The 25,795-nt window shown below is 40.4% G+C and overlaps 2 protein-coding genes across 5 annotated transcripts; both read right to left on the reverse strand.

The window, feature by feature from the left end:
- Positions 1 to 1,567: 1,567 nt before the first annotated feature.
- On the reverse strand, positions 1,568 to 21,558 carry fbxl4 (F-box and leucine-rich repeat protein 4). 4 transcript variants are annotated; one of them, XM_040117983.1, is made up of 10 exons: positions 21,090 to 21,191; positions 19,903 to 20,342; positions 18,881 to 19,516; positions 15,460 to 15,796; positions 13,470 to 13,714; positions 12,977 to 13,190; positions 8,857 to 8,928; positions 6,051 to 6,175; positions 5,458 to 5,645; positions 1,568 to 4,314 (listed from the first exon to the last, which is right to left on the reverse strand). In XM_040117983.1, exons 3-10 carry the CDS (start codon positions 19,375 to 19,377, stop codon positions 4,151 to 4,153), a joined length of 1,842 nt encoding a protein of 613 aa, XP_039973917.1. In that variant the 5' UTR covers positions 19,378 to 19,516; positions 19,903 to 20,342; positions 21,090 to 21,191; the 3' UTR covers positions 1,568 to 4,150. The 4 variants fall into 4 exon arrangements, with proteins under 4 accessions (XP_039973917.1, XP_039973915.1, XP_039973914.1 ...); XM_040117981.1 differs by lacking the exon at positions 19,903 to 20,342 and having other exon boundaries at positions 21,186 to 21,558; XM_040117980.1 differs by lacking the exon at positions 19,903 to 20,342 and having other exon boundaries at positions 21,090 to 21,198.
- A 956-nt stretch (positions 21,559 to 22,514) lies between these two features.
- Positions 22,515 to 23,698, reverse strand: LOC120783946 (DNA translocase FtsK 1-like). The gene is made up of 2 exons (XM_040117353.1): positions 22,712 to 23,698; positions 22,515 to 22,618 (listed from the first exon to the last, which is right to left on the reverse strand). Exons 1-2 carry the CDS (start codon positions 23,634 to 23,636, stop codon positions 22,515 to 22,517), a joined length of 1,029 nt encoding a protein of 342 aa, XP_039973287.1. The 5' UTR covers positions 23,637 to 23,698.
- Between the last annotated feature and the right edge of the window lie 2,097 nt (positions 23,699 to 25,795).

The raw sequence follows: 25,795 nt of genomic DNA on the forward strand, positions 1-25,795 counted from the left end.
GAGAAGAGAGAATGCATGTTGCATGACAGAAAAGCAGGGCTGTCCCAGTCACTCAAGGTGGCGAGAAAATACAACACAAATATTGGAAAGCGTTGAACCAAACTGCTTCAGTGGTCAAATGGTGAGCATCTGAGAATGGTGTCCATTTTCAAGTAATCTGCCTTAAATAAATGCCGTTTCCGATCTTTGCTGTACACGGTATACACTGTCAATGTTTTCATTGTGTTGCTATTACCATTTGAGAAGTAATTATCTTAAAATATACTTGACATTATTACTGCCTGGTTTTGGGTGGGCCAGGCAAACGTGATGTATGCCCTTCTTGGCTTCTAGTCAGCCAGCTATAATAAAAATTGCTTTCAGCTTCAATTATCTGATTTCCACTCACTGAAGTAATATTTGCATCATCTGAATGGGAGGGCTTGTGTATGCACACGTTAGTGTCATACTCTTATTACAACCATCCTGTTTCATACACAACCAATACTGAAAACAATATGGAAAAATATCAATTTCAACATCAATGCAATTGTGTTGTGACACTCCAGCATTTTGGGGGTTTCCATCAAACCCATAATTAGATATCTGGATTGATATCTGTTGGATTTCAGGGCATCCTGCACATGACCGATCGGTCATGACTTTAGCCTAGCTTAGCACAAAGGAGCAGGGAAACCGCTAGCATCAAGATCAGATTGAAGATTTTAGAAATACGGAAGCCAATAATTTCAAATTCCCTCAACATCCAACCCCAACAAAAAACTAACGTTATACAGTATTTATTCATTTAACTGTTCAGTTGCATTTTCTGTAAATGTTATCTTCCTCTACGATATTTAAAAAGCTTAACTTCCTCAATAATGATTTGATGAAACCTTCCTCTTTTTCTGCATAAAACAGATTCCAAAGATACTGACTCTATAGGATATTAGAATCAGCATTTTAAGTCCCACTATGTGTAATTTGACTGTTTTCATAGAGCGTCTAGAAAAAATACTGAGGACATGACCTCAGTGGAGCTACAGCACCAGCTAGCACCGCACCTGCAAAAGTGAAAACAATTAGGCTTCTAAAAGCGTCAAAGCGAACTTACATACACAGACTATCCTAATAGTTGGAGTAGCAAGCTAGTCACTAGTGCAGTGTTGTTCACAGTAGAGTTTCTCAGCACATTCTGGCTGGCGACCCCACTGTACGACCACAACGGCTACGACACATGCAGTCACTGTTGCAGATGTTGCTTGTCAAGCTGGGAAGTATTTATTTATTTATTTATTTATTTATTTTTTACTGTTGATGGAGCTAGCTCACACTTTCCCCCCGATTCCATAACTTAGGTTAAAGACGTAGCATTCTTTGTACTAAACTAAACTTAGGACGTACTTCCGTTCTTTGCGGGATCTAGGCTAAAGACTTCCTTCCCTTCTCTGTGTTAAGCTACGCTAGACCTACTGAATGCAATGAGATGACTTTGGGTAGGAAAACAAAACACAGTGTTTCCTGAAATGTATATTACTGTTTATGCGTATAAAGATAATGAATTTAAATAAAGTTTTTGTCACACAGGGAAGTATAAATAAATATAATTTTGCATATTAATTAACATGGCTGATATACAATATATGGCATATAAACTGGTCAAATATAATAGTGGGACTAATGACCAGGTTTCTGTGTATTACTTTGGTTGAAGGGCATAAAAGCAAAGCACTTCACTACAGTCTATACCACATGGACATCACACCACATTCAAACAGGAGTATAAGGCACAAATATTGACTAATAGCATGTGCTCAAAAGAAAACTTCAAGTTTTTAAAAAAAAAAAGAAATGCTTTTCAAGCACTTATGCTTACACATTGCAAATGTGGCTTTATATATTACAAAAATTAAATAATTAATAACAGGAATATATTTTTCACAATCATACAATTACTTCAACATTCAACACCCAATAAGCTATAATTTTTTCCTTTTTCTAAGTTACTTCAGTGCTAGCTAATCATTTCTGTCATGTGTATTTGTTGTTTAAGAGCAACACTTATGGCAGGTAACCTTGAAGCAGACTCAGTTACTGTCTAGAAAGATGTCTGTTGTGCTGGTTTCTGGAGTAAAATATATGTTTAAAAAAAAAAATTAAAACCAGTTGAAATATATAACCCCTGAGTTTCAGGACAAACACTGAGATCACGCAGAGTATTTACACGGTGTTATTTTAACATACTATCCTCATCTTAAGTCGCAGTACTCCTTGCCATCGGTAGAACTCCATTTTGGTAGGTAAGAACATAAGTAGGTGGCTGTAGTTTAACAGCAGTGACAAACAGCTTTATGTAAATAACAACAGGAAAAACATGCCACATCATGAAAGCACTGTGGGACCAGCGACATTCAAACTTATTCATTTAGCTCTGGAGACAAAACTGTGTGTCTGCGACCTAAAGCCTACCACCCCCTTCCCAATCCCTTAAAAAATAATGGCCAAAACAATTACTAATGACAAAAGGAATGACCTGTATGACCTGAGCATGCACGATTATCAGTTTAATACCATTAACGTTGGCAAAGCTGACTTCAAAACCTGACCCGAAGTTTTGCTTTACTTGGGTCAGATAAAGTGTTTAGAAGAACCTCACATAACCAAAAACGTAACTGAACAAAAAATGCTATTTCAATTAAACGGCAGATTTAAACAGAAATTAGGAAATTAAATGAAAAGTTCGGTTTAACATAAGCCTTGTGTATTTGATTAAGAAGGCAACCACCATGCCACAATCTCAATTAGAGCTCTTTTCTAATTTATATATCATTGTTATATCCATCTGTAGAGTAAAGTATGGTGGAAAACTATTCCATATAATGCTATTGGAAAATTTTAAATGGATTTCTGGCATCAGAGCTGTCAGGTCGACAGATTAGACCTGAAGTTATTAGGCAACTCATTAAAAGGTCAATTGAGAATAAAACTTTAGATAATGTACTAATTGTTTCAGTCATTATTTTTAAAAGCAAAGCTAAATGTCAAACAGTCACTGGTTTCACCTTCTTCCAAGTGAGGATTAGCTGCTGTTCTCTGTTTTCTGCTGCTGTATATTGTACATCTTTGGGTTTTAGACTCTTGAACTGTTACTTCTCACTGCTCTTATTTCAAATGAGTCGTTCTGTCTGCTGTTGATTTGATGCCTCGGGTGTTTTTTCTACTTCTGCATTTACAGAACGTGTAAATTAACATTAACTTTGTTCCAGTTTGGTTTTTCACAAGTTCTCACGTGTTTTTTTTCTTTTATACAAACATGTTGTTAGTGAATCTCAGGTGCAAGGACAGTTGATGGTGAGTTGTTTTTGTTTCACTTACACATGACATCTTTGTGTATGATTCTGAAGTCAGTTTGCAGCAACAAATAACTTGTGATACTTGCATTAAGGTTTAAGTTGGCACAATCCACACAGTGCAGTGTGTGAATTAAGGCTGCGTTCACCCCTTTGTTTCACCTTTAACGCTCCCAAAACCTCTGAACACAACAGCATTTTTTATGTTGATGTTGACAGATGCCGTCAGAATGACCATCATGCATTAAAATAGTCCATGTTGGCTGCACATTCTGACAAGGCACTGACCAAGGCCCTGATCTTTAAATCTGTTACCAGCTATCATGAGTATAGGACTACCAAATGCTAGTTTTTCTCACAGTTTTCGATAAGGGTATGTTTTATACTTTTTTTTGTCCCTTTTCATTGTCTTCACAAGATGTTCCAGGGAGGATTTCTCACAAATATTGGTTTGTTTGTGTGTCCTCCAGTAGCAAGACATATTTTATAGCCTGTGCTTCTTGCAATACATAAGTGGTGATTGATATTCTGGGAAGATGAAGCAGTTCTACTGCAACAACCCTGATTTCAAGCGTCCAAAAAATAACAACAAAAAAGTCTTGTGTTCTATAATCCTTAACTAGGAGTCTGTAGAACCGCCTCACCCAGTCCAACTGCTTTATTTACTGACGACCAAAAGGTCTTGTCTGTCATACAGATCGAGGCAGGTCTGCAATCTCCTCCAGCGTCTGACCTCTTATTCACTCCGGGGCAGTGTTTGCTGGTGAGCACCTCCCCGCTCTTACTTCCTCTGGACAGTGGGAAATGAAACGGTGCTGGGGTCATTGAGTGAAACTCTTCTTGATGGCAACATTGGGGAAGAGGCCACAGAGCTCTTGGACGACCCGCATGTCTATCTGGGAGCAGAAGGAGATGTCCAGGAGGAGAAGTCGAGGACACGACTGGAGGAGTTTCTTCAGCGACGCAGCACTCACCAACCGCGTACCTGCCCGTTAGAAGTGTCACAACAGGGACAAGTAGATACTTTATAAAAAGTATCCCGTAAGCAGAGAAATACCAGGGGAAAATGCAAGTAAATCTGCCAAAATAGAATGTAAATTTGTGAATAAATGAAATAGAAATTCTTCTGCAATATGTCCAATATTACCAATAATATTTACAACTGATACATATTACAGACATAGTCCAGACCAAAATAACATGCTTCATGTTTCTTATGTGCTACTTGTGATTTACTCTCCTGCATACAGATTCAGCTAACTACTGTAACACGCCTGTAATAGCCAAAGAACTCATAACATCAGCAGACTGCAGTCAGCCTCTACAACACTCGTCATGCTACTGTGCTGCCAAAGTCATCAACTTACACAACTGGAAGTACAGTGTTAGTTACTGCTGTGGTGAGCGGCTGCAACTTTGCTTACTGAGAAATATTTTTTTCATATCAATGGGAAGCAGATTACTTGGGTTAGTGTTTGCAGTTAACTTGGGAGTTTCTGAAAATTCTCAAATGCAAATTTGGGACTGAGCTTGCCAAACACACATCCGATGTAAAGTGATGATTCATTAACGACCGGCTGAATCACAAAAAATGCAGTCATTCACAATATATGTGTGTGTTTATCACTGAAACATCCACAACTCCCATTTTTCATGGCTAACTAATCAGTGAGTGATAGGAACAAGTAATGGTCATACTGACATGTACCTTTCACATTGTACCGTATATACACAGGGCTATAACTGAATGTGGGAAAAGTCTCACATGACATTTTAAGACAAAAACAGGTATAATGAAAAAGAGAGACGCACATTAATCCTTAAAAAAAAAAAACTTCAAATTTACTTAGAAAAATGTAATGCAAGGAAATAATAATTATTATTTTCCAGGAAAATCAACATACGAAGTGCATTTGTGATGTGATGATGGCTAGGTGTAAAGACCAAGGCAACAGTGCTGGCATATTGCCATTATACATATGTTAATGTGTCTTTGATTTTGTCCTCCGAGGCTAGCTGCTGTAGCTCTCTTGCAGTTTAATATGACATCGGACCACGTCCCACACAAGAAATGCACAGCTAAATGTTTGTGAAGGGATATCCACATATGTGTGAGATAAGGGCTTACCCAGTATGTCAAGATGCTGCAGTGAGGGGCAGCTGGCAGCCAGCTCCTCTATGTCTGAGTCGCAGACGGTGCGGTTGGCGGTGAGGAAGAGTTTGCGCAGGCGTGGCAGACTGCGGGCAAGGTACTGGAAACATCCAGTGCTGCTCTGCAGTGTGGGACACCAGCCCAGGTCCAACTCCTCCAGCATCCTGAACAACCACAGACCAAACCGGGAAACTGGGGTGACTCAGTCCACAAATTAACACATGCAGTGGAATCAGATATGATCTGCTTTGGCTCTCTGGTCTGCAACATTTGAGTTGTTAATCATCATAATGGTGTTAATTGCATTAAAGTGCTAAAAAAACTGGTCATGCCTCTAATGTAATGATCTATACACAAAGTGATCACTGAGAATATTGGTAGCCTTTATTGGTCTCTACAATATATTTATATTTTGTAGTGTGACATCTCATCGGCTGGAAGAAGGACACTGCTGTTCCAGCACAGACAAAGCAAAAGAGTGAAATGCTGATGAAAAATGCATTCAATCCTGTTTATTCTCCTCAGTCAAGATAAGTAGAAGATAAACAGAACACAATGGCACTACCCACCTACAGCCGGAGACGAGCTCGGTTAGGCCTCGATCTGTCAGGTTTCTGCAACGCCACAAGTCCAGTGAGCAGAGTGAGCGACAGCGAGCAGCCAGCATACTGGCCACAACGTCATAGTCCTCAATCTGGAGGAGAGACAGGCAGCGGATAACACCGATTTACATTCTCTCCAGTGTGTGCAGTGTGTGTCTCTCTGGCGTGCGCTTTATTTGCAGGGCAACGGCCTGTTTGAAGCTTTATGGAGAATCTTTGGAGGGTCAACACCAGTTTGAAAATTGACAATCAGAAGATGCAACTCCCTGAAATGTTGCAGCCTATTCAGAAGATATGATTTATGAATGATTACTATGTCAGTGTAAAAAACACTATCAAGAGGCAGAGGAGATTCTGTGAGGTTGGCTGCAGCTACTAAAGATACCATAAAACACTGTCCCTCTGTGTGTTTCATACAGTCACAGCTTTCAGTAATTCGCCTTGAGGACGCCATGGCTGAGGACTGAGAAAATGATGCGGTGAGAAGGAAGTAAGTCAGGAGTGGGTCAGTCAATAGTAATTTTCCCGTGTCTCTTTTGTCGGGCGTATTTTGAACAAACTTTTGAAATGTAGTTGATAATAAATAGCTGATTAGGTGAACTGGCTGGTTTGAGGCACATAACCTCACTTCCTTAAGAGAGAATATCATCATTAAAAAAAGAAAAGAAAAAAAGAAATAGTCTTTCAAGAACTAATTTGTGTTTATGAGACTGTTATTGTTCTGGTGTCAGGTAATGTTGGCCATATTTCATCCTTTCATCCAAAGATGAAAGCAAAGAAATCCAAATTAACAGCCAGACAGCTAGCGCAGGCACCTTACCCAACAGAAATGACAGCATCTAGAACATTCTTGGAGTTAGCAGTGGACTGATAATAAAACTCTGGCTGAAAGAGTTGGTGTCATGTATTTCCACTCCATTACTAATGATGACACGTTATGTCTTAAAGCCGGAGTGCGGGACTTTTACATATATATGATGGTCTGTTACATTCAAGCCCTTGTCAAACGAGTTCACACAATGCTCAAATTAAGCATTTAATGCTCAAATCATCGCCAGATAAATCTCTCTGTATTTCTCAGTATACTGGAATTTTTAATCTGGTGTCTGTGGCAACATTCCTACACTGTGCACCGGTAGCGATGCATTTTATATCAACCAGCCAGTTTTGCCAGAGCTGCAGAGCGGATCAACTGTACTGACGGAGGCGGAGTAGGCTACAGCAACTAGGAGTTTGGTGGAGCCTATGGCGGAAAAACCTAGGAGGCGTCCAAGAAAAGTTTTCTGAAGCTTCAGATAAAAAAAGAAACTCGGTGCTCAGAGGACGGATTACAATTTTAAAAAGAAAGCGATCAGTGGCGAGGACAAACACGGATTACCGTTGGTTTGGCTTTTCCTTGTTGGAGAGTGCCCAAATAATAGAAGGAACTGAGGGCAGACACAGATGTTGCCTTACTGCTTTTGACAGGTTGGCATTTGTAAAACATTTGGAGTAGGCTATGTAGCAAATAAATTTAACAATGATACATTAAATAATGAATTACTGTCTTGGAACTGCAGAAATGTTTCTGTGTTTGACAGTGTTTGTGTAATTACTCTCACTGCCAGAAGGGGGGGACAAAAGTTCCGCACTGCAGGTTTGAGAAAAAGTACCAGAGGAACTGTCCTGAAATTTTGGATCTCCTCTTACATTTTCTACTTTGCTACATCCTAATTTGGATTAAATATCAATCAGCTGGATGGAAACTCAGCTAATGACACAGTGTGTGGTTGCGTTACTGAGTCATTTTGTCAGTTAAAGACTGGGTGAGTGAGCAAATCAGACAGTCAGTAAACAATGTGCTCAAGGTGAATTTTCTTTATGAAATACCTTTTAGAAAAAACACATAAAGAAGCACTGGATCTGTCCGAACATTATCACCATGAAACATTAACCATTTACAAAGATGTCTCCTTCATTAATCTAATAAATCCATGATCTTAAAAAATGCAGTATTTCAACATACTTGTCTAACCCTAACCCTTAAATGCTACATACTGTGTACTATGTATCATGGTGGACATGCTCACTTAGCAGAACATTGTTAAAGGAAAATACGCGCATTCGCTTTCTGTTATATGAGAAGACCGATACCACTCTCATATCTGTCTTTTAAATCTGTCTGTCTACAGCCGATTAGCTTAACTTAACTTATAAAGACTGGAAACACCTAGCCTGACTCGGCAACAGTAACACAGTCTATCTACCAGCACCTCGAAAGTTCATCTCATTTGTCTTTACAAAAACTGAAGTAAAAAAAAACTGGAAGATCAATTTCCTGTTTTACGCGGGTTACGTGCTCCGAGCCAACAAAAAAATTTAGCACTGAAAAAATCCGATTTGTGGTTTTGCACATTGGTTTTTGTACAAAGTAAACTAATGAGTATTAGAGGTGCTGCTAGGCGGATTTTACAGTATAAAAATCAGAAGTACAGGTAGCTGTTTCCCCGTTTCCAGTCTTTATGCTAAGTGGATGCTGCCTATAGCCTTGACAGATGACAGTCCTATCCGCCAGAAAGCAAATACGCTTATTTCCCAAAATACTGAACTATTCCTTTAAGATTATGTAAAAGCTCTTGGTAGCAAGTAGCTAATTTGTTTATTATGAAACTAAAGAACCTAACAGCTTCCTTATTTCTGTGAAGTGACACATCCAATGTGACAACGCTCTGAAGTCTTCCTCTGTGTGTGCGTGCGTGTGTGTGTGTGTGGTTGTGTGTGTGTACATTCTCACCCACACACAGCTCCCTAGGTTGAGGTGTCTCAGCTCAATGCAGAAAGTCAGGATGCTCAGAATAGCTGTTTGCTGGAGAAGCAAGGAGAAAGAAAGACACCGAGTTACTAAATTATACTTCTGAAAAATGACATTCATTCCAATTGTAATGTGGTTATATTCAAGAGACTGCAGGCTAGTAATCAGGCCATCCCAAAAAAAGCAGGTACAAATGAAGGACAAAACAGCTAGAAAAAGGAAACTTCTCTTAAATAACTGCTGTATTGGAGCAACATGCTCAAAAACAAACTAAAGCTCTGACATATTATCTGACATCTTATCTAAAAAGGTATACATTAAAATGACAATATAGATTTCAATAACACAGTAACAAGTGCAGTCATGTCGTCCAAAGTTCCTCCTAAGTGATTTCCTGTCTGCTGTCTGGCACACTCAGGTAACACTTACTGTATTTAAGGGAATTTGATATTGCAAAACAGATTTTTTTTTTTTTTTTACATCTCCTCTCAGAGACAGCATAGCGAGGACAGAGACCTCTCCAGTGGCACTGCAGCTAGGATGGAGATATGGGAATTCAACACTGCAACTGCCAACAAATGAATCTCAGTGGCAAGAGAAAGTGTCAGACATGAAAGTGAAAGCCTCTTGTGTGTGTGTGTGTGTGTGTGTGTGTGTGTGTTTGGTGTGTGTACTCGAGTCTGTTGCTGGCATCTTTATAAACACCTCTCACTGGCAAGCTAGCCATTTAATTAGAACAGTGACAGGGTAATGACAGTTGAGATGTCAGGGCTTCAAACAGACACACAGCTCGCTCTGTCTGCCTGGGTATAAACAACTTGCAGCATGTTGCCTGGCTCCACTGCAGAAACTCTACACTGCTTCCTGCCCGCAGGGCCACTCTGAAACATGACAAACACTGGAGAAACGCTGAGACCAAAACACAAGACAGTGGTTTTACACGCCAGACAGGCCTGAACCTGAACACATGCAGTACGTGTCATTATGCCCCCCTTAGCTCAGAGTTGACTCAGTTCATCTTAAAAACAACAACAGAGAATTAGCTGAATCACTCCCAAAACATGTTCAATCAAATAAGCTGCTTGTGGAGATCCACAAGCAGTCCTACATCATGACAGGGCTTTTGAATGTTTTATTAAAGTGAAGTTAAAGCTTGATTAAACATGTATTTTTTATTAAAGGGGACCGTTTATGCTTTTCCTTATAATCTGTCATATATATATATATATATATATATACACATATATATATATATATATATATATATATATATATATATATATATATATATATATATATATATATAATGTTACAATGCGGGATGTGAATATTAAATTTGGCCAAAGTTTCAAATAATGAGGTAAACATATGTAAAGACACAAAAGCTCAGTTGTCAGACTGCTATGAACGCTGGGTTTCCAATGGCTCTCTCTACCTCCACAACAAGCTGATGTCAGCTTCTTCATACTGTCATCTGCTCCATAGCTCGCTCTCCCAAAATAGTCTACCTAAGCAGTATTACAGATATTAAATGTACTCCAGCAAACACATAACCGACGGTGCAGGTTTACTATACCGTCGTCTGGCGACAGCAGAATGACACTTTACTAGCAACGTTAGCTTTTGTATTTTCTGACAATAGATAATTTCTACTTTCTACAATTCCCACACTTACAACTATTAACAGGGGCCTATATAGAAAAGATTTTTATATACGGATTGTGATTGAACAATAATCCACCTAATGTCACACAATAAGCAGGTAATGGGCAAAATATTTACTGAACAGAGACGTCCTGCTGTAATCTTTGTTGCTAAAGATGTTCGTGTTGTCCACTTTCATATTCCAGATAGGATTCGGGGTTCAAACGTGTATTGATGCATCGGTTTTTCCCCACCCAAGGTAGCCAAAGACCTGCCCTTAACTTGCCTGTAATTGGCTCTGACCCTGGCGTTTTCTTCTAACGCTAACTACCTCACCACTCCTCATGCCTAAACCTAACCAATCAGGCCAATCAGAGGCAAGTAGGGTGGGTCTTCGCCCACCTCGAGAGGGAGAAAAAGTTGTGCTGTACTGATGAATTTTTAGAAGTTGCCATTTCCAATCATTTATGTTCTGTTGCTTAGTTTTAGTTACTAGTTACTTATTTTAACAGTTTGCTATCAGAACCTCCTCACCGGTAAGAGGATGAAGCGGTGCTCACAAGCTCTGGGTGCACTGCCCCTTGGATGTTCGGCCAATGAGAAGAAAGTGGGCTTTTAAGGAGCTAATATTGAGTAAATAATTCAGTAAGAGGCTCAACTGAGGGGCTGCATAACAGGCAGTTTCAGATAAATAAGGACTTTTTTTAAAACTCTGAAACATGCTAAGATACTCTAGTGGAGTCTCAGAATAAAGATATGGATCTGGAACTGAGCATAATAGGTCCCCTTTAAGGAAACTATTCAGTATGTACTGAACAAACTGCAGCCAGTCACTTTCATCATGTTAAAGCTTTGTGAAGTCTTTACCTCGTAGGAAACTATCAAGATGACACAATCTAAGAATGGAAGATAATGCTTTTGGGTGCTTATAGATTTATGCAACCTCCAACGAGGGGTCACAAGTAAGCATGACTTACCATGTGACCCTTTACAGTCAGTAAGAGCCACAAACCCAAAAGGTGGGAAATCACTCTGCTTAAGCCTTAAGTGGTCTAAGGCTTCTTCTAGTCTTCTTTTCAGAGACCAGACATAGTGAATTTTTTTTTATAGAAAAAGCTGTGTTATGTTAAGAAATTTAAAGATAAAGATACAACCAACTCCTCCACCATCACTAGAGGAAACTGCTTTGCAGAAAGACTGCAAGCAAGAACAAAAGCAATGGGAACTGGAACAGAACAAGAGTAATGATAGGAATGAGGACTGGCCAGGAAATGGTTCAGTTTATGCCTAAAAAACTAGATGTTCCTCTTAATATGCCATTTGTTAAATGCTATTATCTCTTTTTGATACTGACCATTTTGTGGCTGTGTAAGCAATTGGGTAAAATTTTGTTTTCACTTTTTATTACTATTTATTTGAACAACAGTTCCCCCTCCACTCAAAATTATGTTTTGCTTACTGTTACTTCACTTCACATTTTTGAGGTTCCCTGTGCATAATGATGTATGTGTAGAGTTTGACACTAGAAGGAAGTTTTCACATCCGTCTGCTGTTTAATGTCATTAGTTTAATGTTTTTGTATGTACGAGCATGACTTTGTAATGTCACAACTAGCTCATAGTCCAATATACAGCTAACATCAGTGTGATTTGGAAACACTAAGCCTCCAGTGCAAATCCTGAGAACTGACTGAAATAAGAGATATCCTGTGTCCAGATACAGGATATCCTATCAGCAAAGTATTCTTAAATGTCTGGAGGGGATCTTTAAGACCAACATAAAGATCAATCAATCAATAAATCAATCAATAGGTAAAGTGACCCGTGATAGATGCCTTCTGCTGTGCAAAAAACTGTAAAGTTTTTCTTTTTTTTCGATTAAGAAATATCTATTAAAGTATATATTTTTTAAAGCCAGTTATAATAAGACGAAGAACAACCATTTAAACACAGCTGTGCAGTTATGTATCACTGGGCAGATTTACAGAATCATGTTTTATGACACCCATAAAACATTTTGAGACCTCTAGTTTAACCATAGTAACTATTACAATTGTCCTCAACACCTAATGTTTCAAGTAAAACTTCTAAAAAAACCTGTTATTTCATCATTGCTGAAACAAGCTCAAAAACCTATTCTGCTATATTAATGTCAAGTGCATCTTTTGTAAACTTCCATGATATCTGCTGATTTGCATGACTTCTTCCGCCTCAGACACGCTACCATAACTTCTTATCCTCAATATTAATTAATATTAGCAAAAAATTGATGCATGTGGGTTTCCTCTATAAGGGAACTAAGCAGCCTGTATATCCCCATATTACAAACAGCTAGGGCAACCATTTAAGATACAGAGGTATTGGTTGACCTGCTGTATTTCAACAGGACAGATATAAGTCCGCAGTTGAAAACGTCATCTTGATTGTGGTTTCCAGGATACACTGTTGACCAGGCCTACCTCTATCTTGGTCCGGTAGAGCACCAGCCTGCGTAGACGGATTAGTTTAGAGATGTGAGTGAAGGCCTGCGGGTGGAGACGGTCGCAGGAGGACAGGTTGAGCTCTTGCAGCTCTGGACAAGTCTGCGAGATGACCTCCAGACAGGCCTCGTTCAGGAAATGGCAGCACGACAGCTCTAGACAGACTAAGCTGAGACCACAAGCCTTCATGAAACTGGGGAGGGAGATGGAGAACAATGAGTGGAAGGAGAGAAAACACACAGAAAATAAATGAATCCCACTTTAGCAATGTCCTAGTCCTTCCGTACCTATTTCAGATAATAAGGCTAACGCCCTTTGTCAGGGTTTCTTTTTTTTTTGGTGAGGAATTACAGAAAACTGTTACTTTTGTCTCAGTATGTCTCAAAACAAATGCTTATGGCTGTGAGTATTTGCTAGTTTTCCAAGGTCATTTTCTATTTTTCTAGCACTTGTAGGCTGCTGACAGTCTGACCTGCTGAAGCCGGTCAGGGTGAGAGCTCCACGGTTGCCAGTCCAGGACAGGTTGAGCCTCTGGAGGAGGGTGCAGCGGCCCTGCAGGTGTCCCAGAGAAGCGTCACTCAGCCGGGCCCAGTAGGGCTGCAGACTCAGCTGGGTGTACTGCAGTGGGTCGCAGCAGTGCTGGTGCAGCAGCTTACAGCTCTGGGCCAGACGGCAGAGGTCTGGCAGGGTCAGGTGGCTCAGTATCAGCTGGATGAGCTGTGGACGGAGGATGGGAAGAGGGGTTAGGAGAGTTGAGGAGAAAGGAAAGGTTAAGATATGGGGAAAGGAGGAGAAAGGCAACAAAAAGAAAGGAGAAGGACAAAAGGTGTAACTGTAGTAGACCGCTGCAGAAAGCAAAGCATTAAAGAGTGGTAGAGCCTTGTAGAGAACAGAGAATAACAGAGTAGAGTAGAGAATGTTAATTGTGCTCCCTCTGTCAGGCAGATCTAAATAGTGGTTATCTGGGACACAAAGCACTGATAGCAGGATCAGTGGCGAGGTGAGCCGGCTTGTTTTGCACTTTGTTCGTGTGCCTCTCAAACAGAAAGAATGACAGTGCTCCTGTGAATATGTGTTGCTGTGAATTAACAATACACGGTGTTCAAGCGTGTATCTGCTGACAGATAATAGCTATATTGTGTTTCTGAAACAAACACACGCCGGTTGTGAAGACTGCTGTTAATGGCAGCGGCTTGGAGAGGAGATAAGAGAACGAATATCAAGAGTACTGCCGTTGTTTTGAAGCTCACCTCAGACAATGTGATACGTCTGTATGGCATGAAAATGAGTGTTTCCGTGGGTGCATACGAGATCAAATGTCACAATGGGTCCAAACCACAATGTTCACGTTTGTGTGTTATACTGTTAAATTTTCTTCGTCAGGCAATGTTTATGTGCTACAGCAAACTAAAATAACAACATGCTAAAATACACGTCAAAGGCGTACAACTCTCTGTGAGATGCATGTACATATGGATATTTACATTTAAGTGAAAACTGCTAGAAAACTTCAGTGTAAGGCTGTTAAGTGGTCAGTCAACAGAAAATTAATCAGCAACAGTTTTGATAATCAATTAATTGGTTCAGTTATTTAATTAAACAAAAATGCCAGATATTCTCTGGGTACAGTTTCTCAAATGTAAGGTTTTGCTGCTTTTCTCTATTATATAATTGTAAATTAAATAAGTTTGGGGTTTTGGACAATTTGTCAGTCAAAACAAGACATATGAAGTTTTTTTTTTTCTATATTTCCATAGGCTAAAAATGTAAATCAGTGGACAATGAAAGTAAGCATTATTTCAGGCTAAGACAAGTACATCTGTCATTACCTCGGCCAAGGAGGTTATGTTGTCACCCCTATCTGTTTGATGGTTTGTTTGTTTAATAGTCAGCAGGACTACACAAAAAGAACTAGACCGATTTGCACCAAACCTGGCGGAGGGATAGGGCATGGGCCGGGGAAGAACCCACAAAGCTTTGGTGAAGACCCAGGAATTCACTATCCTTAACATTACGAGATAGGGCATTTTTCAACATTTTCGTCAATATTTGGCCTTGGTGGAAGTATGTGCTCTCCTGAGTGCTATTCTAGTTTGTTATGTTCTGACACATAACATTATTTCTACTAGGTTAATGTTGCTCTTTTAATTCTTAAATTCAAAAAGTACCCAAACATTTGCTTAGAGATTTACTGGCACCGGCTTGATGACAACCACTCTTACTCTTAATACTCAGGTTGGACTTTCATACTTGCCAAAAAAACAGTGAAATGATAACCGGAGTGACACCTTAAAAGGAAATTTCATTTACTATTTAGTAAATTAGCGTTTGGTCAAAAATATTCCTTTCTGTACTAATATACCTATCAGGATTTACGGAATCAGAACAGCAAAATTGAAGTGTCTATTCTTTCTCCCAGTTCTGAGTAATTCAGGGTGTACATCAGTCTGGTCTGTTATTACCTCATAGGGCAGCTTGTCAAAGAAGCCATTTCCTGTCCTCTGGTGCTTGCCATCTCCTCCTTGCCGGAAAGGCCCGCCCATATCAGACAGCTCCTCCTCACTGTCACTCAGGTCACAAATGTCGATGACAGGCATCTTATATAGGGCCAGCATGGGCCTCTCTTTTACTCCACGGAGAATAACAGCATCCAGCTCAGTGTAGTAATCCAGCAAAGAGCTGTTGACCTCCACACGCAGCAGGTTGGTAGGGAAGCTGATATGCTTGATGTTAGGGGAAAACTGGCGCGCCTGGGGGGTCAGCATCTTGGTGGGCTCCCCTGACCACAGCACCTCCCACCTGGACAAGAGAAAGTATACACAACAGTTGTACTGTAAAGCTACAACACCAGTCTTTGAGATGGCCAACTAGGGTCTATGTAGATAGTTGGCTTAAATCTTAGAGGGGGTGAAGGATGAGTGAAAGCCGGTTCGTCATGAAGTAATCAAGTGGGCACCTTTGATCACTGATTTTTTTCCCCTGGAAATAGGCCCCTAACACTGTTGATTTGTGGGCACGAGTCTACCTGTAGTACAGCTCACAGCAACATTCAGACCTACAGTCATTTTTATAATTCAACATTGGCACTAAAATGCTTTATATGGTTCATAATACCTCACCACATTCATAATCCATCAGGACAACATACCCTGACTTTCGTCTTATACTATTCATATTCAGCTGCTGGCTCAGTGTTTCAAAAACTTGCTTGGAATGCTTCGTGTACTCAAACCGTTACACAATGACTTAGTGTTTGATAACGCTGTGCCTCATTCACAACTTCACAGATTACTGGTTTGAAAAACCCAGCAATGATTTATGAAGGACGAGGGATTGGCAGAGATGGGCTAGCTCTCTCCTGCTGCTGTCTGTATTGCTGGTTTACAGAAAACATACAGTATGTGATTTACACGAAGACAGATTAACAGTATGATTCAAACATTTTTTTATTTTTCAGATTTTTATTTAATGTAATTTTACAAACGGTAATGGCCACATGGTATTCATTTTGACACTGGTTATAAATCAGACCTCTTTTGGTACTATTAAAGAGGCAAAGAGCTACATTATAGGGACTAGCTCTTGACTTGCAAGCATGAAACCCCACAATAAATGTCTGTTACTGTGAATAGTTAAGCGAGTAATAGATTAACTGATTTCAAAAAGGCATAAAATTAAAGATGAAAAAACATTCATTTTAAGCAAGATTAGTGTATTATTTATTAAAATGAGCACCATACAAAGTTTGGGCACCAAAACAGCTCTCAGATAACTGTTGCCAAGGTCTCAAACCTAAGTTAGATTGTTAGGACTATGGCTTGTTCACTATCATCATTAGGAACTGCCAGGTGATGCAAATTTCAAACTTTTTAAATTCTCTGACTCCTCAAATCTTGTCCCAAGAACCAGCAGCCATGGGTTCCTCTAAGCAGCTGCCTAGCAGGTGCCCACAAAGCAGGAGAAGACTATTAAGAAGATTGCAAAGCGTTTTCAGGTAGCCGTTTCCTCAGTTTCCTGTAATTAAGAAATGGCAAGAAAATTAGAGAACTGCTGGTAGGATTTCTAGAAAGGCGAATCAAAACCCCCGTTAGACTGTAGAGGACTTTCAGGAAGATTTAGCAGACTCTGGAGTTGTGGTGCACTGTTCTACTGTGCAGCGACACCATGGAAGAGTCATCAGAAGAAAACCTTTCCTGCGTCCTCACCACAAAATCAGCGTCAGAAGTCTGCAAAGGAACATCTAAAAAAGCCTGATGCTTTCTGGAAACAAGTTCTATGGACTGATGAAGTTAAAAGAGATCTTTTTGGCCACAGTGAGCAAAGGTATTTTTGGAGAAAAAAGGGTGCAAAATTTCATGAAAAGAACACCTCTCCAACTGTTAAGCACAGGGGTGGATCGATCATTCTCTGCTCTGTGTTGCAGCCATTGGCATTGGGAACATTTCCGTGGTAGAGGGAAAAATTGATTCAATTAAATACCAGCAAATTCTGGGAGCAAACAACACACTGTCTGTAAAAAAGCTGAAGATGAAAAGAGGATGGCTTCTACAACAGGATAATGATCCTAAACACACCTCAAAATCCACAATAGACTAATAAATACTGACCATGCAGGGTGCCCAAACTTTTGAGCCCTTTTCCTTTTTTTTTTTTTTTTAAAAACTGTAAAAGATGGAAATTTAAAAAAGTCATTTCGCTTAAAATATTAAAGAAATGTTTAATCTTTAACTTCATGCCCTTTGGAAATCAGTTTATTTGATCAAATTTTGACCAGTGCTACCCAAACTTTTTCATGCCACTGTAAATCCATTTCTCTTATTTGGAAAAACCACCGTACCCACAAAAATCTGGCTGAAAATATATTGATCAATTATTGCTCCCACTGTCTTGTGTGGGAGAGAAAATGGGGCAAATACTCACTAATTAAAGATTGTGATACATTTAGATTTGGTTAATGACCAGGTTGTCATTTGGTAGTAACATGATTAGGCTGGTTTTACCCAAGTACCATCTGTCTGTACACATTCCTTGGATCTTACCCACAGCACAACACATGGTCATCACAAGCTAATTTCAAATTGGTCAATTTTACTGAACAAATATCCGTTTTCTTCACTCAAGTGAACCTATCAACACTTTTGTATCACTGGAACATTAGGTTAATATGATGGTAACAAACAGCATGCTCTCTCACCTATTACTGAATGACAATTGCCCACTCTGCCCTATATTTGAACCATTAATTTTCCCTTAACCAGGAGTTGTAACAGGAAAAGTAGTGGTTTATTGAGGTTAATTTGTGCTACATCAAAAGGTTTCTACCAACCAATTTCACCCAGAGTACCTTCTAAAACGCTATCTTAACTAGTTGATTATACTTACAAATAAAAGTTCTACCAGTAGTTTTAAAAACGCATGTTTTCTCAGACTGAAGTTACAGAATTTTAAAGATTACATTTGCACTTTTTGGTTTCATTGGTGGAAAGCAGAAGCATAAGAGCCACTCTGCTAGGACGCTGTGGAGATTTTAAACAAGTTCCATAAGTAGTAATGAACATTATTTGTAGAGCATTTTCCATAACAATATAACAAAAATGTTTTACAAACACACGAAAATAATAAAGAAAATCCAATATGATAAAGAATACAAATGCCAGGCCTCAATTTATGAGGCGTAACATATGTAATAAACACCAAGTAATGTGATATGAGATGAATGAGATTATGACTGTAAGGCCGCCAATGTTCCTTTCAAAAACTAGAGGCCTGACATAATTGCAGGTACGGAATGGCTTTCTTAGTAGTGTTAATTACCCCTTAATATCTTAGTGGAGCACTTAGAATGATTGATGATGGTTTTCCAGAACAGATGGCTGTTGTTACCTGACATCAGTAGGTGGGTTCTGGGAGAAGGGGTTGTGAGAGCAGGCCAGGATCTGGACAATAGCTCCAGGGTAATAAGTCTCAAGCACCTCTACTGCTGTAGGATAGACAGGCTCCTCAAAGCCCAGCTCAATATAATCCTGGCTGTAGAAGCCTTTAGGGGTGCGGCGGAAAGGTGGCGGAGCACTGGCACACTGTTCCCACCAAGTCCCATAAGCTCTGAATACAGCCGTCTGGGTGAAGTCCCCTGAGCTGGGGTACACGTTGGGTACCCCAGCCAGGTTCCACATGGTGTAGGACATGCTATTCTCACTGCCATAGTGGGAACTGAAGTCCAGAACCTCCTTTGCATACTGCTCCACCTCCACACTGACCGGCAACACCGCTCGCTGACCTGACTCCACGGCCCGTCGACTGGTCAGAGCCTCACCTCGAGTCCCACTCCTGGAGCGTCGCCGCAGACAGATATAGTAAAACATGCTCAAGAGGGTTAACATAGGGAGCTCCGGGGTTGACGGGGGCAGAGGGGAGAAACGGAGGCTAGAGGGAGGAAGAGCCTCCACCTAGTGGAAGCACACAGGCTCAAGGGCTGGGGGTGTACAAAGCGCAGGCTAGAGGGCCGGCTGCATGCATGACCTGTAGGTTAGGCAGAGACAAACAATTACAACAATGAGAACAGCAACAGCAGGTCTGAGAAAGCACAGAGTACATGTAAACAAGAAAATTCTAAATGCTTATACTTTTACAAAAAAAAATAAATAAAAAGGGAGAAATGTGTGTCAACTAGACTTCTAGCTGAATGTATATGGGAGCTTTCCAAAATACAAATTAAATCCACATGAAAAAAGAATATAAATTAATAGATCCATGCCTACTTTGAGCATTTACATTAAGGGAAAACTTTCAGAGGACAAAAGCTCATTGACTGTGAAGGTAAAGCTGATTGATGAGAGGTGTAGCTTTTGAAGCTTAATGACACCATTTATGATGTGCTGCAAAAGGTGTAATACTTTCTTACTTACACTCCTGGTATTAATGTGATTCATGGTGACACTACTTATCTACAATTGCCACAGCCCCCCTGTCATCCAAAGGTTGCCGGGTACTGCTGTTTGCGCATGATGGAAATATATCTATTTCTAATAAAGACCAATCCTCATGAAAAAAAAAATGCACGTAGCAAATTAACATGAAAGCAGGATTATCAGGTCAAACTGGGAAGTCAAAATGCATGTTAACACCCCAAATCATCAAAAAGCTCTAGCCTGAGTACTCCTTCCGGGCCTGAGTGACTAGTGTCCTGCAGGCTCCGTTCTCCCACACAGTTACACCATGCCTGATGCAAGGTACACACAAACCAAGAGTGGCAGGGCTGGCCTGCAGGACACCAGGCACCTCGAGGTCTGGGTTCTGACAACTCCCTGCTGTACAGGTTTTTAGCACCACTTCGTGTAGGGACAACCTGTGATTCAAATGGGAACAGAAGAAAGTCCAATCAGAAATATTCAAAACAGGACTGGGACCACTGCTATCAATCCCAAAGTGACTGGCAGGTCTTTTAAACACCACGCCAAAACTAGAGGACAGCTAAATCAATGTTGTCAGTCATTTCAAATGTTGGCTTTAGCAAAAGTGTATTATAAGCACTGATATAAAAAATAAGCTCCGACGTTGTACGTACAGGAAAAAACAGCACATATCCATGAAGGCTAGTCAGCCATAAGTTGGCTTTGCTTAATCAATGCTACTGAGGAATCGTTACTCTTTTTAGCATTAGCTAACGCTGTCTTGTAAAATGTCATCTCCTCTCTAGCTTTCCCTGTGTGCCAGTGACACTTCCCTGAAAATTTAGCTTAACTAAATTATCCTAAACGCTTGGCTAACTTTATAGGAATTTCCAATTTTAAATTAACGATACATTTATATGAATGTAAGACATCTCCCACGACAAAACTGCTGTTTTTTGAGGACCATATTTCAATAATATATAATACTAACATGACCTAACTAGTGAAGTTACATTAGCAAGAAAGGTGCCCCCCCCCAAGCATGTGTTGTTGGTGTTAATGTTAAATAGCTGTTGTTAGTTAGCCACCATTAGCTAGCTAGCCTACAGACAAGCTGAGCTGTCAAAACATAACTTTTAGCTTCAGTAGCTAGCTTTGAAAAACTTGACAATCAAAGGGGTCGGGACATAAGTTAAATTTACGGTAAACGCAGATCGATGTGTCCATTCATGGGGAGAAATCCTCTTCTTCCTTTTATCAGGATATTTCAGCCAGCAAACCACATTCCTGCCATTTACCTTGTGATTCCTTCCCGAACAGTCGGAAAATGCTGAACGCACTGAGCGCACAGCATAATCAGCCCTATAGATCGGAAAATAATGCGGGGAATATCGGAAGTGTCCATGATGTCAGGTTTTTGAGACGTAAAGTTTAGAAAACAAAATGCATACCAGCAGCGGTCGTGTCAATAATTGAGGACAAAAGCAATAACTTCTGTATAATTCCTTTATAATCTTAATTTCACCGCTGCCTTGCAAAATAGGTTGATATCGCTTAGCTTTTCAAACGCCTACGACAGAAGACAAACAGTAACATATCATCTTTGACATAGTAAAGGGGTATGTGAAAAGGCAGATTTTAAAATATCTGTAATCTGAGAGAGTTACGTAGGAGCATTAAAAGCCCCATCAGTTCCTTACAACTAATTGTCAACATCCGGTCAGCGTTGTTTGAAAGCAAAGGCTTAGCGGAACTGTAGTTCTTTAATTGCTGCTAACTAGAGATAGATTTTTTTTTAGTTTTATTTAGTTCAGTTTGTGAAAATAAATGTTATAATTGTAATGAATATTTAAAAGTCTTTATTCAAAACAAAAGAACATTTTTCAAAAATATATGTGTTCAGTGGAGTGATGAAAATAGGCTACTTTGACAGTTTTTTTGTGGGCAGTCAAAAAGGGATGCAGAGTGAACTATTTGAAAATCCTGCATAGAGCAGCTTGAGGATGAACGTATTCTTTCAATACGTACAGATGTGGGATATCTCTTTTTTCACCTACTTCATCTTTCACTTACAATATGTGATATCCTGCCACAATGGGACTGTGCAATACTCCAAACACAGTATATCGTTGCTAATTGTGTCTATAGTTTATCATTTTACAGTTCCAGCAGATATTGATTCTTCTGATTTACTTGATGAATTGAGCTATTTTCTCAGATTAAATATTGGCAATTACCTTATGCTCACTTCTTCCATCAAATCCGAAATCAGATGTGCTGCAATCATTGTTTTATCTTTGCCAAAATGTCTAAAGACATTTTAGTATGAAAACTTAATGTCAACGTGTTCTGTGTTTTTGGGAATGTGACATTTCTTGTAAGATATTTTTCTGTTCCTGATTCTGATTCACCATAATTAGAAGTGTTTATTTTTCAAATACATCCCTGGATGCACTTCTTCAAAATCAAGCCTATACTGTATTGGCAGTATTATATGAAAAATATATACAACAAAGAACCCCTGTATCAAGTCTTAATGTTAATACAGATTTATTAATTCACAACAAATGAAACTAACAATTACAACAGTGCAGCACAAAAATGATTTTTTTTTTACACAGAGAATTTCATTCTGTCTCTGCGTTGTCTTCAGGCAGGAAGCAGCAGTAGACATTTTTTTGCAGCCAAGTAAAGAAGCGGCGGAATCCACTCATCTTTGTCTTTTTAACCTCTGAAAAACCAAAGGAGGACAGTCAGTGACTTAACTCATCGCAGCAGCAGTAACACTTAACCACTGGGAATGGACCTGAATAATATTTCCTACCTGTTGTGGTGTTGAAAGATTCCTCCACCCTGACTGGCTGCTGCGTGATGATCAGCTCATCCTGTACTGCAGAGATGACACGAGACTCATCAGCAAGAGGGGTCAAAGGTGGTGGAGGAGTGGTAACAGAGGCGCAGTCTGGCTCTGGACCGAGCATTGGCTGCTGGGCGTTGGAGGTGTTGGCGGCGTCAGCGACGCGGGCCACGTTGGTAGAAGTTTCGGGATAGGGGGTCAGAGGAGCAGGTAGAGGAGAAATAACAGCAGACTCTAGGCTGAGCGCTGACTGTTCCTCTGCTTCATCCAGGCTACTGTTCAAACCATTTTGGATGGTGGAGTTGGCAGGATGTTCAGCACTGGTGGTCAGGTCATCCTGCGCTGCAGGGATGAAAGGAGGTTCGTCTGCAAGGGTCCGAAGAGCTGGTTGAGCTGGATCCAAGGCAGAGTCTGGTTCTCTGGTGGGTTCCTCACTCATCTTCTCAGCATCCAGGACGGAAGCAGTGACTGGAGTCTCAGCAGCAGGGGTCAGAGGGAGTGGTTGAGCTGGAGCCACACTAGAGTCTGGTTCTGAGCTGGATATGGGCTTTTCGCCTTCTTCATCCAGCTTGTGGTTCAAGCCATTCTGGACGGCGGTGTTGTCCGGGAGTTCGGCAGTGCTGGTCAGAGGAGTTGGTGGAGGAGTAATGACAGCAGTGTCTGTTTCTCTGTTTGGTTCACTGTCTTCCTCCAGACCAGGCTCCTTATTCACACCTTCAGCAGGGCTGGGTTTGTCTTCTGCACCATCCACCACGTCTGCTGGCTGGGTGCAGGCCTCTCTGGCATTCAGGTTTGGAGACAGTTTTATGTGAGGCTGAAAAAGCGCAGAGATTTCTCCCGTTGCGACATAGCTGATGGTGTTCAGCACCTCTGCTGCGAAGCAGTTCAGCATCTTCACCAGGACGTCTTGAGTGTAACCCTGTCTAACCTTTTCCTGGATAGACAGGACCACGTTGTCCCTGATGGAGCGAGAGAAGGTGACCTGAAGTAGCATGGAGGACAGAGCAGCCGAGACCCGGTCCTCAACTGCTTTTGTGACTCCAACCGCCATTTTACCGAGCTGCTGGGAGGGCATGTTGAAGGAGGTGTTCGGAGGAGGCAACCAGAAGCCTTGCAGGACTTTTGGAACCACTTCCATCACAACCTCCCTTGGCCCCAGCAGTTTGGAGCTGGGGGCCTCCTGCTGCTGCTGCTGCTGCTCTGTCAGGCTCCTGGCGTACTTCTGAGCCGTGCTGATGATCTTGGGATGTCTGTAGGTTACAGTCATTCAAAGTTTGTTTTAAAACCACTTCATAACAACACAGAGACATTGCAGCTACTGCAGTGTAACTGATAATAAATGTGTGTCAAATACAACTCACTGAAACTGAGGAGGGATGGTCTCTGGTGAGTTGAGCAGCCTTCTAGCTTCAAACTCAACGTCCCTCATCTTCATGCTGGTGTTCACTTCCCACACCTGAAACAAGGAACGAGATACGATGAGCAGATTGGATACATTTACAGAATAAATCAAGTGTCATGTTCACTCCAAACTACTGTGAAGTCTTCTCAGGATTGTGGTCTTACCAGCTTGAGAAGAGGTCTGGCCTCGTCCTCTTCAAAATCCTCCAGTTCAAACTCCCAGAGCCTTCAAACAGAAAGAAAACACAAGCCTCATCTTTACTGTTCCTCTCTCTCTCTTTACACGCAGATTGGTGTGACATGAGCAGAGTTCATGTCAGGTGTAGTGCTGGTCTGAGTCTTTGAGTGTGTTCCGTGTGCACGTGTGCGTGTGTGTGCGTGTCTCAGTAACTCACTGCACTCTCAGTGTGGTTTTGCTCTCCTCCACCAGCAGCTCAGTCATGTCTTCAGCAGTCACCTCAGATGGGAGCTGGTTTTTCTGCTGAAGCCTCAGAAGTTCAGCCACCAGTGCAATCTACACAACATACAAGAGACCACATGTCTTTAAGTTTAAGTACAATAAACAGTTTGGGAAACTTTAGCTTTTATCTTATGTTGGTGTGGACATGAAAACTAAAGTGGGTCCTACCTGAGACTTATAAGAGCCCATGTGCCAGCAGGTCTGCAGAGCCCGCTCATATATGGGTGTGTTAAACAACACCTGTGAAGAATATACAATCATGTTGATCATTAGTTTCTTATTCAGAGACTTAATTACATCTGAAAATGTTTACAGGGTAACTCAAGTAAAAAACAAAAAACAAACTCTTACATACCCTGATGGGTCTGTAGATGCCTCTACTTCCTTCAGTAAATTCCATGGGTGTTTTTTGTTGCTGTATATCAAAATACAGAACAAGGTAAACTGTCAAAGCGACAACGGAAATTTCACGAGTGTGAGTTCAACGAACGATTCGAGAGTACTCAAACACGGTTGATCCTTCAGACACAAATGAACAGTGTGTTCTGGTTGAAGAGTGTGTGAAGTCTGTAGAGAGATTCTAATTCTTGAGTCTTTGCAATCACCATTCTGGAACTCATTATGACACTTTTCAGAACGGATCCAGAGGACTTTTTTTTCAAAGGTCAACTGACTGACCAGGGATAACCAAGGGACCTTATGAAAGGCATAAACTGATACAATACCTGTGGTTTACGTCTAAATCTGTGTAATAATCAGATATACCATCATTAGACAGACACATTAATTTGCATATTCAGATATTATAATATTTGTGTTATGTATCAATCCCCCCCAAGATGAGAAAAGATACAACTGTTTCAGCTACATAACAGCGGCAGGAGATGTTATAGTGGTAAATAATGATGATAAATGGTATTTTGTCCAGAATTAATATTTTTTAGCAATATTTTTAAGAGATGTCTAGTTGCAAGTGTTTAGTGTTCTTAAAGCAAATCATCTATATGATTATAGATTGTCAAAAATGTTTTATCTTATCTATCAACAAATTATGTAACTGGCTAATACACTAGTTGTAGACAGACAAGTGAAGCTTGTGCATCAGCAGGATGTTGCATAGCACTTACCAGATAATACAAGCATTATAGGATTTTTGCATTTTTACCTGTCCTGACATGCTTAAAACCTCC

The sequence above is a fragment of the Xiphias gladius genome, chromosome 22 (assembly GCF_016859285.1).
Source record: "Xiphias gladius isolate SHS-SW01 ecotype Sanya breed wild chromosome 22, ASM1685928v1, whole genome shotgun sequence".
Taxonomy (NCBI): domain Eukaryota; kingdom Metazoa; phylum Chordata; class Actinopteri; order Istiophoriformes; family Xiphiidae; genus Xiphias; species Xiphias gladius.